We start from the raw sequence: 17,879 nt of genomic DNA, 5'->3' as shown, positions 1-17,879 counted from the left end.
GTGGCAGCTTGGAGGTGTAGTAACATTTTAAAGGACGCTCTTAAAGGAGAGAAGGGAGTGACCTTCAGACAGACTCTATTATTTCTTCCAACCATATGTAGTCAGTGGTGCTTTAGAAATCATCTCTGAAAGTTTGCCAGTCATTGACAGAGTCCTTTTTATATCATCTACTCTTCAAAGCTTTTCCACATATATTATTCCTTTTGAACTTCCAAACACCCTTGTAAAACAAGTTGAGTATTGTTGTCACGCTTAGTTTCTCATACATCATGCTTAGTTTCTCAAGTATGATGCTAAGCCACAGGGAGGTTAACTGACTCTCCAAAGTTCACACAGCTAATTAGCATTAGCCTGGGCAGCAGTCATCCTGGTTCTGCAAGCTCCTGAAATAAATTATCCGCCTTACCACAGAGGTAATTCTCAAATTCCATCCTCTGGACACTAATGGCTGCATGGCACTTTTCATGAATGTCCTCCGGTCTCTAATTACCTGCCTATCTCAGTCCGAGTGAATTCCAGAACATAAGACTTAGATTTTCAGCTGACCTTCTCTAATATATAGCAATATAATAAGGGTGCTTACATTCTATGACATAATGTTTCTGCTATAATGGTTCTGGGGCATTTTAAGTGGTGTTATATTTGGGCCTCAGGACTGTACTTATCCTGTACTAAAGGTACATTTTGGAGAAGGCAATGGCACCCCACTCCAGTACTCTTGCCTGGAAAATCCTATGGACAGAGGAGCCTGGTGGGCTGCAGTCCATGGGGTCACGAAGAGTCCGACACGACTGCATGACTTCACTTTCACTTTTCACTTTCATGCATTGGAGAAGGAAATGGCAACCCACTCCAGTGTTTTTGCCTGGAGAATCCCAGGGATGGGGGAGCCTGGTGGGCTGGCGTCTATGGGGTCGCACAGAGTCGGACACGACTGAAGCGACTTAGCAGCAGCAGCAGCAAAGGTACATTTAAAAAATCAAATAAGGAGGAGAATAAAGTCTAAAAGGACTTAAAACGTGCTTGGGAATAAAGAATCTTTAATATATTCTATTTTGCATTTGTTTTTATGTCATTGGCTGCCCTGGGTTTTAGTTACAGCATGCAGACTCTTAGTTGTGGGATCTAGTTCCCTGACCAGGGATTGAAGCCAGGCCCCCTGTGCTGGAAGCACAGAGTTTGCCACAGGCAAGTCCCTATTCTGCATATTTTAATCATTAAACCATTTTGTTCTCAAACCACAGTTTCTGTTGTCATATTGGGAACCATGACTGTCAGAGAAAGGAGATGGGCCTTGGGGGTTGGCAATGAAATCTTCCATCACAAAAACATTTGGAAGAAAGGTCATTAAGCCCATTGTGCAGGGGAGTTTCACTTTGGCTCTTTGATAACATGGAGAGCAGGAGGGCTTCCTTCGTCACTCCAGCATGCAGTTCGTAAAACTGCCCCCAGATCACAGACCACCAAGTGTTCTTCCAAAGACCCACTAAGAGGTCTTTCTGACTAATGGTATGGGAAATTCCCACCTCAGGTTTCTTATCCAAAGCATTTTTGGGTGAGAACACTCAACAGTGCTGCTCTCCATGTAGCTTTTCCCACTGGGACATGACCACCAAATGACACGACTCTAGATAGGCCCTCCACTCGCAGAGACGACCCACAGCTGCCCACTGCCCCTGGGGTAAAGTCCTAATCTTTCTACTTGGTATATATGACTCTTTATAATACAGTCCAGGGCTACCAGTTTTATGCCTGACACTATTCTGTGTTTGACACAAATCCAAGTATTTCCTATTCACAAACACCTAAAGTTCCCTGCTGTCGCATTTGCTCAAGTCACTTTTTCCACCTGGAATATTCTTTCCTTTCTCTGTTTATCTGATTCCAGTGCAGTGTCAAAGACCAACTCAACAACTTACTCTAGGAACTTCCTTGGCAGTACAGTGGTTTAAAATCTGCCTTGCAATGCAGGGGATGCAGGTTCGATCCCTGGTCAGGGAACTAAAATCCCACATACACTGGGGAAACTAAGCCTGTGTGCCACTACTGAGCCTGTGTACCGCAGCAAAGAAGCCAAGTGATGCAACTAAGACCCAACACAACCAAATAAATATTTTTTTAATGTGATTTGTCCCCAATTTAGCTATTTATAAACATGTCTTCTTCCTCCTTTTAGATTATGTTATATAGAGTTTAAGGCAACAAATGTGTTTGTGGTAGATGCTCAATGCATTCAGTTAGGGATGTGGATAAATCTCATGTGTCCATACCACAGTCTCAGAGGCAGGAAGGTGCAATAGGACCTCATGGGTAATCCTGCCCAATGTCAGCGGGATAATCAGTAGAACAGCAGCAAGAACACTGACCTGTCTGGCATTTACTCTTTGCAACTGATTTGGTTTTCTCCAGTGTATGACCCAAGGCCTTAATTCTTTACCTCAGTTGAGTATATACATCCACTACATCAGTGCATAGTTAGAAAGGTTTTTCTATAAGGTTCATGAAGTTTTGAAGTAATAATCATACTAACATTTTTTCCTAGAAGATTTTGTCATTCTTACAAGGTTGTGTGGCTTGGAAATAGTTAAGGGGAAAAAAAGAAGTAGTTAAAGAAGATAGGCTTCCCTGGTGGCTCAGATGGTAAAGAATCTGCCAGCAATGCAGGAGGCCTGAGTTCAATCCTTTGCTCAGGAAGGTCCCCTGGAGAAGGGAATGGAAACCCACTCCAGAATTCTTGCCTGGGAAATCCCACGGACAGTGGAGCCTGGGGGGCTACAGTCCATGGGGTGGTAAACAGTCAGCTATGACTGTGTGACTAACATTTTCACTTTAAGGAAAACAAATCCCAAATAAAAAAGTCAAGCTCCCACATGGAGGACAGAGGCCTGTCTTATAAAGAGGCGTTGTCAGGCACACCTCGGTTCCCAGGGCATGTCCAGCATGGCAATCTTAGGGATCCACTGCTCCCATGTCCTCTGTAACTAAATGGGTTCCTGGGGTATGACTGGAGATCTGACCTAATGAAATGCACCAAGTAGTGTCACCAAGGCTGCTGAAGCATGAACCTGGCATTTCTCAAGTCAATGTAACAGAATCTGAGCTGTGCAGGCTGGAGGCTGGGCCAGAAGGCTATCTGGTAGCCAAGGGCACTGCCACGGCTTTAGAATAACAGTACAAGGTGGTAATCGGATGCCATCCCACCACATTTAGCCAGTTAATCATCTCAATCGTCCATCTTTTATTCATTAACACGGAGGAAAGACGTTGTCTTTGGCCACTCGCTTTGCCCTTTCAGGTTACACCAATATTATGCTGTTCCAATTTTTTCCTCTATGTCTCATAAAATGCACCCAGTTTTAGCATCTTGTCACTGCAGACGTCAGTGCAACACTGGAATGGGATGGCCAGGTCACTGTTGCTCCTAGCGTCAGCAGGAGCATCTGTATAAGGGCAAGTCTTTAAGCAGTTCTTCTTGGAGCTTCCTTAAGACTGCACATTCACAGAGATGTGAGACAAATAACCAGATGATCCAAGGCAGGAGCCTACCTTACTAAACAGTATCCCTTACTGTTATCTCAATCATCCATTTATTTCAGCCTTGAAGGAGAAGGTTAAAAATGGTAGGATTATTTGTGCATACATGTGTGTGTGATCAGTCGTTTACGTGCTCAGTCATGTCTGACACTTTGCAAGCCCATGGACTGTAGCCCTCCAGCCTCCTCTATCCATGGAATTCTCCAGGCCAGAATACTGGAGTGGGATGCCATTTCTTCTTCCAGGGGATCTTACAGACCCTGGGATTTGAACCTGCATCTCTTGTGCCTCCTGCATTCTGCATTGGCAGGCTGATTCTTGATCACTAGCGCCTCCAGGGAAGCCCAGGATTATTTATTTTATGTCTCAAGGTTAAAATTCAACAGAGTATTCTTCAAAATGCCTTATGATCCAGTAATCCCACTGCTGGGCATACACACTGAGGAAACCAGAAGGGAAAGAGACACGTGTACCCCAATGTTCATCGCAGCACTGTTATAATAGCCAGGACATGGAAGCAACCTAGATGCTCATCAGCAGATGAATGGATAAGAAAGCTGTGGTACATATACACAATGGAGTATTACTCAGCCATTAAAAAGAATACATTTGAATCAGTTCTAATGAGGTGGATGAAACTGGAGCCTATTATACAGAGTGAAGTAAGCCAGAAAGAAAAACACCAATACAGTATACTAACGCATATATATGGAATTTAGAAAGATGGTAACAATAACCCTGTGTACGAGACAGCAAAAGAGACACTGATGTATAGAACAGTCTTACAGACTCTGTGGGACAGGGAGAGGGTGGGAAGATTTGGGAGAATGGTATTGAAACATGTATAATATCATGTATGAAACGAGTTGCCAGTCCAGGTTCGATGCACGGTACTGGATACTTGGGGCTGGTGCACTGGGACGACCCAGAGGGAGGATATGGGGAGGGAGGAGGGAGGAGGGTTCAGGATGGGGAACACATGTATACCTGTGGCGGATTCATTTCGATATTTGGCAAAACTAATACAATATTGTAAAGTTTAAAAATAAAATAAAATTAAAAAGTAAAAATAAAAACAACCAAATCAATCAGACTTAATCACCAGTGGAGCCCAACCACGTTGCAAGTCCATACCACCTCCAGGGATGTACTCCTTCCACAAATACAGAAACACAAAGAATGGGCAAGGAATGATATCAAAGACCTCTGTACAAAGAATATATTGTACATATTATTTTATCCCTGGGCTCTACCTCAACATTTGACACCTACGTAGCAGACTTCATATAAAAGGGATTAAGAACAAAGGCTTTGGCGCTTACAGTATTTACAATTTTTTTAAGGGGACACATGTTTGAGAAAGAGGACCATTTTAACAATTATTTGTTGCTGTCATGTTGCAAATGTCTTTTTCCTTAAGTTTATTTCAAATTCCATAGTTGAAGTTTTTGATGGAAAACAAGACGCAAGGGGTTCTGTTTGTGGAAATAGAAAGGAGTGCACGTGAGGGGCAGAGTGTGTTTTCTTTGGCAGTTCCTGTGCTACCATTTTGTCTTTGTTTTTAGTGCTGGAGGGCAGCACGTTGGCAAGTAAGGCTCTAGTTAGCTTCATACTGTATTTACAGCCAGTCCAGTTCAGTTCAGTTCAGTCACTCAGTCGTGTCCGACTCTCTGCGACCCCATGAATTGCAGCACACCAGGCCTCCCTGTCCATCACCAACTCCTGGAGTTCACCCAAACTCACGTCCTTCGAGTCAGTGATGCCATCCAGCCATCAACTATGGGTTAAAATGTCTGTGATGCATACAGAATTAGCACTCAACTTCTGTTAAGAATGAAAGCTTAATGTCTAATTTCAAACATTCCCTGAATATACTTCCTCTGTCTAATCATACATTAACTGCCAGCAACTTTTATAAAGTATACACAAATGGATTATTAGGAGAAAAAACAAAGGTTTTGGAATCAGATATTCTGGGTTCAGCCCTCACTAACTGTATATAGCCTTAATGAATCTCTAGGGCCTCAGTTTCCTTACCTGCAGAACGTGAATAATAACGGCACAAGCATACTGTGATAATTGCTTGAATTAGTACATGGGATGGAGAAGGTGATGGCACCCCACTCCAGTACTCTTGCCTGGAAAATCCCATGGATGGAGGAGCCTGGTAGGCTGCAGTCCATGGGGTCGCTAAGAGTTGGACACGACTGAGCGACTTCCCTTTCACTTTTCACTTTCATGCATTGGAGAAGGAAATGGCAACCCACTCCAGTGTTCTTGCCTGGAGAATCCCAGGGGTGGGGGAGCCTGGTGGGCTGCCGTCTCTGGGGTCACACAGAGTCGGACACAACTGAAGTGACTTAGCAGCAGTACATGGGAGGTGCATGGTCAGTAAATGTTAGCTGTTGTTTGGATTGTCTTGAATTTAGCTAGGATCCATTGTTTTGGGGGTTTATATATACCCTGGGAAAACATGGCTTTCGTTCACCTGTAACAAAAGAGAAAGAACACATATTATATCTATTTTTTTAAATGTCCAAGTCTCTAGATCCGTGATTCTCCAAGTCTGGGCAGGGACCTCTGGAAAATCCCCAAGAATCAAGACCCCGAAATCCAAGGCCTTAAGGTCAAAACTATTTTCATAATAACAGTAAACTGTTATGTGCCCTTTTCACTCTTGTTTTTTTGTGAGTATACAATGGAATTTCCCAGAGGCTACATGCTATGCGATGATGTCATCACTGAGTTCATGAAATGTGCGCTTGGACATTCTTGTGCTTTTTTATAGTCCTCAGTCATCGTTTCCAACACTGAAAATAGCAGTAGCCATAACCACATAAACCAATCTCCAGGGTACTCAGTAACTTTTAAAAATGTAGAAGACCCAAAAGTTTGAGAACCTCTGCTAGATTATCTCACCTTAAAGTACCCACTCCCTCCTCCATTTCAAAATCTATAATGTGAAAATATCACACTTGGTCCTTAATTTTGAGACTCTGCTTGGCCTTTGACTCCCAAGGTCAACCCCCTGAAGCTGCCCTGCCTGCATTTTGTCCTCATGTGTTTCAGGTTGTCTGGGTCCGATCTGCCGGGTGACGAGTGGCTGTGGGATTTTGAGAAGCACGGTCATCGCCATTCGGTGATTAGAAGAGTCAAGAGGTTCCTGAGCGCTCACGAACATGCCTCAAGCCCCAGGAGGAGAAGCTACGGGAGGCAGGCCAGCGACAGCTCCATGTTCTTCCCCCCGAGCGACCTCAGCCCAACCAGGGATCTGCTGGATGTGCCTCCAAGAAGCCCTCACCGTGCCTCGGCCGCTCGGAAGCACCCCCAGTCTCCAAAGGGGAGCCCCAAGCTGCGCTCCAGCCTGGGAGAGCTGTCCACCATCCGAGAGACCAGCCTGAGTCCACAGTCCAGTGTGAGGGGCTCCCCCACCAAAATGCCGCAGGTCCCCGAGGCGTTGCTCACAGCCACGGAAGCACTAGCACCTGCGGCAGAGCACGGCCACCGTGACTCCACGGCCTCCATCCAGAGCTCCGACTTTACAGGGCTTCAGCCCAGCAGGCCTGGGCAGCAGGAGGACCCTGTGGGGTCAGTCCCGTTCTCCTTCGAGAAAGATGTGCCTCCTAGGGACCCTCGTTCCCAGACTGTTCCAGCCAAAGCTGAGAAAGACAGCCTCAAGTCTGCCTCTGAGGAGGACCCTCATCAGAAGGACAAGTCCCCCCAAAAGTGGAGGCTCCCGGACTCCAGCCGCACCTCCCTGGCAGGCCTAAGTCTGGATCCCATGAACCCTGAGCCACTTCCTTTACTGGACCCAGAAACATCCTCAGAGACCAGTGGAATCACGTTTGCGGCGGGTTCTCGAGTCTCTCCTGATGTGCTGTATTTAATAGAAAACCTGGACACCAAAGAAACAGATATTGTAGAGTTCAACAATGAGCAGACGGAGGAGTCTCCCAAGGGAAGGCCAGAACGTTCTAGGACCTGGTTCTAGCCTAGAATTTTACTTCCCCAAAAGTTCAAGCAGTAGTTCCAGAACATACCCGGGGGCTGGTCAATTTTTTTTGAAATGATCATACTGTGTAAGCTACTTAAAACTTTGAAGGGCATTACGATACTGACATTATGGGAAGATCAAACACATTCATGCTATCTACCACAAAGTGACTTTCATGGAAGTTACACAGACCACAGTGATGTACCTTAAACAAATAAGGAATCATATAAATTCATAGATTGTTGTAGATTATAAATTCATAGATTGTTATAAATTATAAATTCATAGATTGTTAAACTGTGAAAAAGGCTTTATAGATCACAGTCCGATCCCCTAGTTTTGCCAAAAGGGAGACAAATGATTCTCGCTTCCCTTTTTTCCCCCCTTTCTTCTTTTCTTCAGTTATAAAGACTGGGCGATGGATCATATGATGCCTCAAAAGCCCCTTCCTAAGGCTGATTTCTCTGTGTAAGGCTTTCTAACAATCTCACTCTGCTTTCTATAACTATCTTAATTTCCTAATTCTTAAGTTTCATCAGCATCAGAAAGCTCCATCTCCCTTCAATTTTCTTTTCAATTTTCAGGACTTTGTTTTCCTCTCATCTGCCTTGATTTCCTCATCCTTTTATCCTCTCGTCCCCCTAGTCTTTCTCCCTCTCCAGTGACTCTATTCCCTCCCCCGCTTTCAGGTTGTAACCTTTTCTCAGCCGACTCTGTTGCTTACTTCCTGCCATGATTTTCAAGGAGGTTTTGGCAAAGTTTCCGACGGAGCAATTAATAAGTGTCAGTAAATCCAGCCTGACTTCACCCAGCTTCGCAGGAAGGGGCGTGGGAACTTGCTGTGTCTCTGCCGTGGCCATCTCCTTCCACAAGCACTCTTAGGTCCTGAACACTGGAGGAGCAATGAGGCCATGAAAGCTGCATAACCAAATGCTTCAGAAGCAAATAACAAGGTTTGAAACTGTTCCACTCAGACTCTTTAAGTAAAAATCCCCATTATGTCACAACACGGGACCAGCTACTGTGTCTGGCAGGTTGTCTGGGATGAAGTAGGGTATTGGAGCTGGGAGGTTAAGGGAGTCCACGATCACAAGGGGAGGGGACGCTGACTAACTTCCTCCAAGGAGTTCTTGGTCTTATCTATTGGGGGCTCCCAACTTTGCCCAGAAGGCCATGTCTAAAGAATGCTGCTCTATTTCTGTCATATGATGAAGCTTGACTGCAAGCTTAAGAAACAAAATAATCCTAATTGCTACCACTTATTGAGTGTTCACAACAGCATGTAAAGTTCACAGATAATCCTACTAATCCTCACAGGAATCCCACAAATTGATATACTATTATCTCTATTTTTTTTTTTTTACCTTGGCTATGGCAGTTGCCATTTATTTTTTAGTTTTTTTAACTTATTTATTTTTCAATTGAATGATAATTGCTTTACAAAATTTTTGTTTTCTGTCAAACATCAACATGAATCAGCCATAGGTTCTATTTTTTTACCTATTTTAATCTACTTTTTAAAGGAGTCTTTCATTTCTTAATGTTAGTTGTTATTGTTATTCTCTTATTGAAATAATATACCTTAGACCAATGCTTATTTGCTTTCTGTTTTTTTTTTTTTTTTTTTTTTTGGACTGCATGTCATGTGGGATCTTAGTTCCTGGATCAGGGATTGACCCCCCACCCCCTGCAGTTAAAACCATGGAGTCTTAACCACTGGAACACCAGGGAAGTCCCTATCTCCATTTTAAAGATGAAAAAAACAGAGGCTTTAGAGAAATAATTGACTAAAATTACCAAACCAGGAAATGGCAGGGCTCAGATTCAAGCCCAGGTTTCTCTGACTCAGAGCCCACGTTCTGGTCCAGCATGCTTCATCCCTGTGCTACGTTGTCTGCAGGGCCCTGAATCTGCCAGGACTTTGCCCAGAATTCTGGAGAATGCCCCACGGGAGCCAGGCATAAGACTCTCCAGCCTCAGAGGCCTGTCCCCGTCCTCCCCATTGAAGTCTACCTTGACTTTTTATGTATGCACACAGGAAGGCAGTGTTCCAGCATGAAGCCTAGCCATGGTCCTCTTCATTTCTGAGGACAGAAGAAAATTAGCAGAACCCTCACCTCCCTTCCCCAGCTTCTCCCAACAAGCAATGTTATATATAGCACGTTTTGACAAGACATGGCCACCCAATGGGCCACCCCAGCTGCATGACAGCAATGACATTTACTTGAACTAACTTTTTGCGAAGGGCTAAAAGATCATAAGAAGACTCTTGAGAGTCCCTTGGACTGCAAGGAGATCCAACCAGTCCATTCTGAAGGAGATCAGCCCTGGGATTTCTTTGGAAGGAATGATGCTAAAGCTGAAACTCCAGTACTTCGGCCACCTCATACGAAGTGTTGACTCATTGGAAAAGACTCTGATGCTGGGAGGGATTGGGGGCAGGAGGAGAAGGGGACGACAGAGGATGAGATGGCTGGATGGCATCACCGACTCAATGGACGTGAGTCTGAGTGAACTCCGGCAGTTGGTGATGGACAGGGAGGCCTGGCGTGCTGTGATTCATGGGGTCACAAAGAGTCGGACATGACTGAGTGACTGAACTGAACTGAAAAGGTCATAATATTGGAACAAATGGTATCCACTGATGGTTCTCTATATTGGTCAACAGTATTACACCTAAGAAAAGTACCCGCATTCCTGAAGCATTATCTACAGACTATGAAGTCAGACCCCAATGCAACACGGGTATAACACGGGAACCCTAACCTTTCCCACACTCTTTTCTTTAAAATACTTACTTATTTGGCTGTGTCCAGTCTTAGGTGCAGCATACGGGCTTCTCTAGTTGCAGAGCATAGGCTTCTCTCTAGTTGTGGCACGTGGGCTTAGATGCCCCATGGTACGTGCAATTTTAGTTCTCCAACCACGGATGGAACCCAAGTACCTTGCTTTGAAAGACAGGTTCTTGCCACTGGACCACAAGGGATGTCCCTCTACCAATCTCTAAATGCTATTTTCTTGGATGTTTCTATTTAAATCTTCTATTCTCTTCTCTTTGGCTTTATCTATTGCTCAAATTCAAATAAGCTTCTACTTAGCTGCTTTTGAAATATAATCAATTTCTGTCCCTAAATCCAAGGTGATAAATTATATACAACTAGAATCATACATTTTGTGGAGGACTAGGAGGGTTCATTTATCTCTGCCTCCCTCCAACTTTTATACACCTTTATCCAAAGAATTATTTAACTTCCTCAGTATTTCATCAAAATTTGAGGTGGCTTCTATTTCCTCCTTGCACTGAAAACTGAATAATGGCTCGTTCAATGAGTCCATGTGGTTGAATTCAGCTATAAATTCCAGCCAACTGTTGCCTAGATCAGATGAAGAAATTCTCTATAAACTATAAGGTGAGTTTATAGAGACAGACCGAAGTGGCAAAAACAAAATAATTTCTTCTCCTGTGCCTGATTTTATTGTCCGCCTAGCCCATTTTCACCTAAATTCTGGAAACTTCCACTTGCTGGATGAATGCTCACAACAACCAGCAGCTTAGTCGTTTGGGCTTATCATTTCCAAGAACAGGCTCAGCTCTGTTCTGCATTAAATGTAATCCGCAAGCCAGTGGTGCAATGAGGCCAAGCCCTACTTATTGCATTCTCCTTCTGTTCTCCAGAAATGACAACTCTGCCCTGGTCCTGGGGTCCACAGGTCAGTAAAGATAAAGGCTCAGGAGCTTTTTCTCTGTCATCTAAGAATTTAGGGGTAACTGCCCACTCTAAAACAAAGAAGGCTGTTCTCTCCTCTCTGTAATGGTCCTATTTCTTGAGTCACGCCTCCACTACTCCAGGCATCCACTGCAGTCCAGTTCAGCTAAACTCTGGAAAATATATTTTAAATAGAATGGAGAAATATGTAATTTACCATTAGTCTAAAGAAAAAATTCACTTAACCTTCATACACCGGTCTTTTTTAGTGTTTCCCCCTCTACCTTCCTGCTTCTCCGGAGAAACTGATTCAGTCCTCAGTCATCATTCTGAGACCTTCCTATCACAAACTCTGCTCTCTGAGCATCTGCTGAGGCCAGGCAGCCATGTGGTGTGAGTGACTGAGAACCAGACACCCAGTGTGTGACTCCCCTCCCAGGGGCTTTGTGAACTCAGTGAGCCCCCTCCTTCTGTCTCTCATATTCCCATCTGTGGAATGGGTTCTTCTCTGCCCCACCTCACTGGCCATCGTGAGGAATTGAGGGAGTTTATGTGAAAGGCAGGGAGCCCCAGGCAGCACTGTGTGGGTGAGGGGCCTGACTGGGAATTGATGTCTCCATGGATCCGGCACCAACTACAGAATAAAAGACCTCAGTCATTTGCTCATCAGGATCCCCTGTTCTCCAGGATTCTAATCTCTTTCATCCAGAAAGCTTGTGGTTTCTCTTTGGGCTTCATTTTTTCCCCCCAAATGCTCCTTGATGTCTCATGCATCCTCCTTTTCTCCAGTTTTTCTCATTTCTTCAATCCCCACAATAGACCAGCCTCATCACCATGGTGACAAACTCTGCCCCTATCCCATTTTATGTATCAATTCTCTCAATCAAAATGTGGAACTAGAAAATTTCCTGGCTGTCCAGTGGTTAAGACTCTGAGTTTCCACTGCAGGTGCTGTGGGTTTGATCCCTGGTTAGGGAACTAAGATCCTACAAGCCATATAGTGCAGCCAGGAAAAACAAAGAATTAGAACATGAAGATGTTCTAATCTTAAAAAACAAACAAACAAACAAACATGGAACTAGAGAATGATCAATTGCCTTTGTCCTTTTCACTATAATTCTAGAGGATTTAACACTCTTTTTTGTTTTGCTTTCTTTGATTTTTTTATTCTCTAGTTTTGGGAGTGGCAGTTTCTTTCTAGTTGCTTCTCATTGCAGTGGTTTCTACTGTTGCAGAGAACCGGCTCGAGAGCACACAGCTCAGTAGTTGTGGCACGCAAGCTTAGTTGCCCCTTTGCATATAGAATCTTCCTGAACCAGGGATCAGACCCATCCCTGCATTGGCAGACAGATTCTTAACCACTGGACCACCAGGGAGGTCCGAGGATTTAACATCTCTGGTTTGCAGTTAGAGGACCCTCTTAGGGCATCAATCTTCCTAAACCTGGCCCTGTATCAGTTAAGAGTGAATAATAACTACAACTGTAAAAGAAATTTCTAAACGAGAGCAAAATTAAAATCTAATTCCCTTCCCTCTTCATAATCATCATCTACACGATCAACCTCAGTCATTTTCTGATGTGCTGTGCTGTGGTATCAATAGGAATACCTACAGATTTTCCTCATTTTGTCTTTCAAACAATCTCAGGTAGATCATCAATCCTTTCACATGCTTTCCATTTTTCTTGGTTCTATGAACCCTAATTTTTAGGACAGTATTTTCATGGCAATGATTATTGAGTCAAAAGAAGCCATTCAAGAATACCAAGATTGTTCTTGTGTTGCAAATCTTAGAAAACCCCAGCTGTGGCAAAAAGAAAACTGAAGCAATTACTCTGGAAAACAGGGGCACAAAAAACACATTGGCCTTAATTACTCTATTAGTTCTGTGTGGAGATTTAGTTTTTGTGTTTTGTTTTGTTTTGTTTCTGAATTAGTTCAGAAAATGGGCCCCAGTTCTCCTTTCACCATGAGTAGATTTGGCCAGATGATTACCTAGAACCATCTTTTCTGTTTGTTTCACTTTGTTTTTGGCTGTGTGGCATGCAGGATCTTAGTTCCCCAACTAGGGATCAAACCTGTGCCCCAGCACTGGAACCATGGAGCCTTAACCACTGACCACCAGGAAAGTCTCTGGAACCATTTTTTTGAACATCTAGTGGTCCCTGGTGGCTCAATGATAAAGAATATGCCTGCAATACAGCAGACATTGGTTCAGTCCCCGGATTGGGAATATTCCCTGAAGAAGGAAATGGCAACCCACTCCAATATTTTTGCCTGGGAAATCCTATGGACAGAGGAGCCTGGTGGGTTCCTGGGTTCCTGTGAACCCAGTTCACAGGGTTACAAAAGTCAGACACGACTTACTGACTGACACACAAGTTCAAGATATTTACCTAACAGAAGCAGCAAAAGGCATGTTGTATCTTGAATCCTAAAGATGGATAAGAACATTTCTAAAATAGCTTTTGAACAGAAACACTGATGTGTCCCAAGTTCTTTGCCTAGCTAATGGTTATTGACCTGAGGTGATTTTGTGCCCAGGAAATATTTGGCAATGTTTGGAGACATGTTGTGTTGTCACACTGGGGCGTGTTACTGGCATCTAGTGGGTAGAGGCCAGGGATATTGCTAAACATCCTGCAACGTACAAGACAGATGGTCACAACAACCATGGAGCCCAAAACACTCAGGTTAGGAAAGTTAGTTTAGGCCAATAGAAAGATGGGCTCCCCTAGTGGCTCAGTGATAAAGAACCCGCCTACCAGTAGGAGACACAGGTTTGTTCTAGGAATTGGAAAGATCCCCTGGAGAAGGAAATGGCAACCCACTCCAGGATTCTTGCCTGGGAAATCCCATAGACAGAGGAGTCTGGCAGACGACAGTCCATGGGGTTGCAAAAGAGTCGGACCCAACTTAGTGACTAAACAACAACAGAGAGATAAAAATGAGACAGCCACCAAGCAGATGCATGAAGAGAGATGTGCTAAAGGAAGAAATAGAACCACAAGAGAACAGATGAGCCCAGCAACTGGCTAAATTATTTTTCTGTGTATAAACTATGAATGAATGACCATTTCTCCCAGGATGCTAAACAATATGATATGTCAAATCCAGAAAAACTGGATGGAAACCCTGAGGTTCACCCTTAGAGGATTCCATGGATGGCTCTTACCAGTAAGAGTTATTTAACACCACAGCTAGCATGACTATAATTTTCTCAGAATGTATATTATATAAAGGGCGACAACAGTATATTATGCCAAATATTATTCAGGAGTTTGTGCCAATAAACTGCTAGACCATGGATTGACACCTGATCCAGCTTTGGTCTTTATATATGTTTTACTTAGGATCAAACAAATAAACCATACAGATAATCTGGCACTTTATTTTTCAGTAGAGAATAGTTACAATGGGTAGGATCAGTCTACCTCCTGCCCATGGGCCAAGCAAACTCACAGGTCTCTCTACCTTATACGTTCTCCAGCACTTCCAGGAGAATAACATCAGAGGATTAGTGAAGTTCTGAATAATGGCACCAGCTGGATGTTTATTCAAATCATTCATGAAACATTAGTGACTGCAGACTGTCAAGCATTTAGCTAAAGCTGGGAGGTGGGAGACTGGCCTCTCCATCCTCTCCCACCCATCTGTCACTCTCTTCTGCAAGTCTAGGTAAAAATCAAAATGGTCTCTGAAGTGCAGCCAGCTTAATTCTTTGTATGTCTCTTGGTTTGCTTCCTTTCCCCCAATCTTGATCCCCTTCCCAACCATTTTAATTTATTTATGTAAAGCCCTTTGTTTGCATTTGTTTTTGTTTAGTCACTAAGTCATGCCTGACTCTTTTGCGACCCTATGGACTGTAGCCCACCAGACTCCTCTGTCCTTGGGATTTCCCAGGCAGAATACTGGAGTGGATTGCCATGTCCTTCTCCAGGGGATCTTCCCAAAGCCAGGAATAGAACCCGCATCTCCTACATTACCGCTGAGTCCCCTGGGAGATTCGTTACCACTGAGCCATCTGGGAAGCCCTTTACATTCTTACAAAAGATGTGTTACTGTTTTGTGTGCAAGATTTCTTAACCTCTGTACGTACTTATACTATAGGCCTCATCCATCTCCTTGTTGATTTTGTTTGTTTTTTAACTTTCTCTTTTGTATTGGAGTTCAGCTAATTAACAATGCTGTGATGGTTTCAGGTGAATGGCAAAGGGACTCAGCCGTACCTATACATGTATCCATTCTTCCCCCAAACTCCCCTTCCATTCAGGCTACAAAAGAGTATTGACCAGAGTTTCCTGTGCTATACAGTTGGTCCTTGTTGCTTATCCATTTTAAATACAGCAGTGTGTACATGTCGATCTCAAACTTCCTAACTATCCCTTTACTTACTAAACATTTATTCCATACAATGTTTTAAGATCCTCCCAGGTTCCCTGTATAGGCTTCCCAGGTGGAACAGTGGTAAAGATTCCACCTGCCAAGGCAGGAGACGCAAGAGATGCAGGTTCAACCCCTAGACCAGGAAGATCCCCTGGAGCAGGAAATGGCAACCCACTCGGTATTCTTGCCTGGAAAATTCCATGGACATCTGGCTGGCTACAGTACATGGGGTTTCAAAGAGTCAGATGCCACACACACACACACACATTCCCTGTAACATCTAATCCATTGTTTCTAACTCCCATATGGTCTAAGATGTCTTGGAACCTACTTATCTACTCCCCAGGTTGCCTCCACTCCTCTCCACAGTAAGGACCTCAGATGTGTTCCCTTATGGCCCCGTAGGAGAGTTTCTTTGAGGTGCAAGCCCATGAACAGAGTCTATGGGTCACAGGGCCGGGATACATTTAACCTGACTACTCTCGCCAAATAGTGCTCCAGAATAGCAGCACCAGTTGACATTCCCCCTGCCCCCAAGCTGCACATTGTGTCTCCACTACCCCCTCCCTGCCACACGCTTGGCATCACCTACATTTCTAATTTTTCCAGTCTAACAAGTGTAACATGGCACGTACTTGCTGTTTAACCAGGGTTTACCCGCCAATTAAACATTATTGGTTACTACATGACATTTTTCTGATTTATTAATGACATCAAGTATCTCATCATATGCTTGTTAATTCTTTGGGGAACTCCTCTTGTGAAAAATTGCCTTTTCAAATGCTTTACCCTTTCATCTAATGGGGATTCCATATTTTTCTTGTTGGCTCTGGAGAGTCCCTTTTGTATTCTAGAATAGCAGACCCTTGATAGTTTGGGACATTAAAATAATCTCTTCCAGTTTCTTGTGTGTCCAGTAAAAGTGACCATGGTGTTGTTTGTTGAATAGATATCCTTAACTTTGATATAATCAAGTTCATTCATTTTTTTGTTTGTTTTATATTTTTGAAAGTTTTTCTACATCTGTGTCACGATACTCTCCCACCATTTTCTTCTGTCATCTTTATAATATTAGGTAGCGACCTGGTTTTATTTTTCTTCACAGGATGAGCCAATTTTTCCCCCAACACCCTCTACTAAATAACCACATATTACAAGCTCCATGTATTTCTTATAAATCAGATACACTAGTATGGAACAAAATAGCATCTGAGAGAACCGAACGATAGGGTGTTATAAATAGAAAAAAAGAAGGGTGAGCCTTAACGTCATAGAACTCAGGCTCCTCCCCACTAAATACAAGCTTTCTTCAAAATGCATTCTCCTCCTGTTATCTTTCAACTGGTGATCTTCCCTTTTTTGTGTGTGGAGTGTTTAAACTCTTCCTATTATACCCAGCTCTGCACAAAAACTCACTAAAATCGGCCATCTCTTTGATCAGACTGAGACTAAGCTGCACAGGTATAGCTTGATACATAGGGAGCCTTTGGTAAAGAAGCAGCAACGATGGTGTCACAGGGAGAGTCTGGGTCCTTCAACACTCAAAAGGAGTCAGGACGAAGCCAGAGGGGTGGAGTCCACGATCAAGCTATATTTAGGGCCCAGGATTAGCAGAGGAGGAGGCGCTGTGCCAGGAGACCAGTGTCACTTGCTCACTGCCTGAGATCTGCGCCGAGCGTTCAGGCTTCCGCACAGTCTCTCTCCCACGAGTCTCGACTCTCTGTAACAGGCTGTGCTCAGAGACTGCAGGTGTCAGTGCTCGCTGCCACCCGGCCCTGGCCTTAGGAATCAGCTGCCGTGCTTGAGACAGTTGCAGATGACTTCAGAAGAGAACTGATCCCACCTTCTCATCATTTCTCATGAAACAATGGGCAGCATCCTTGATACTAATGATAGGCTTGCTATTCATACACATGGTCAGGGACCCTACAAACTCCAAAGCGGAAAGCACTTTTCAAGGTTAGAAAACACCTTCAAACCAAAGATTAGTCACATTCTTCCCAGTAAAACTGGAGCTTGATTACTTTCACCACAAAAGATTGTGAGGATGCAGGCAAGTTCCTGAATGACACATTCACCTCTTTTCAACCTAAGTTTGCTCCTCCTGATTCCCATTCAGAGGCTATGTGCCCCTTGCTACTCTACCAAGGAAGAATGTTCAGGTTTAGCTGTGAGAAGTTAGTCTCACAGGTACAGTGGAAATGGGGAGAATGCTGACCAGTCCTCGGAGGCAGCCATGCCTTTTCCACTGGGCTGTAA

At 43.8% G+C, this 17,879-nt stretch overlaps 1 protein-coding gene across 20 annotated transcripts in view; it reads left to right on the top strand.

Annotated features, from left to right (window-relative positions):
• The window catches only part of BEST3 (bestrophin 3), a 56,603-nt gene extending 46,697 nt beyond the window's left edge, over window positions 1-9,906 (top strand). For all 20 annotated transcript variants that reach the window (XM_044941612.2, XM_006058385.4, XM_045165448.1 and 17 more), the window contains one exon: window positions 6,604-9,906. In XM_044941612.2, the coding sequence (XP_044797547.2) occupies window positions 6,604-7,525 (922 nt within the window). In that variant the 3' untranslated portion in view covers window positions 7,526-9,906. The remainder of the gene's footprint in view (window positions 1-6,603) is intronic.
• The last annotated feature ends 7,973 nt before the right edge of the window (window positions 9,907-17,879 follow it).

This window comes from Bubalus bubalis, chromosome 4, assembly GCF_019923935.1.
Source record: "Bubalus bubalis isolate 160015118507 breed Murrah chromosome 4, NDDB_SH_1, whole genome shotgun sequence".
NCBI classification, from domain to species: Eukaryota; Metazoa; Chordata; class Mammalia; order Artiodactyla; family Bovidae; genus Bubalus; species Bubalus bubalis.
The sequence above is the reverse complement of the archived record's forward strand: the minus strand, read 5'-3'. Positions and strand labels throughout refer to the sequence as shown.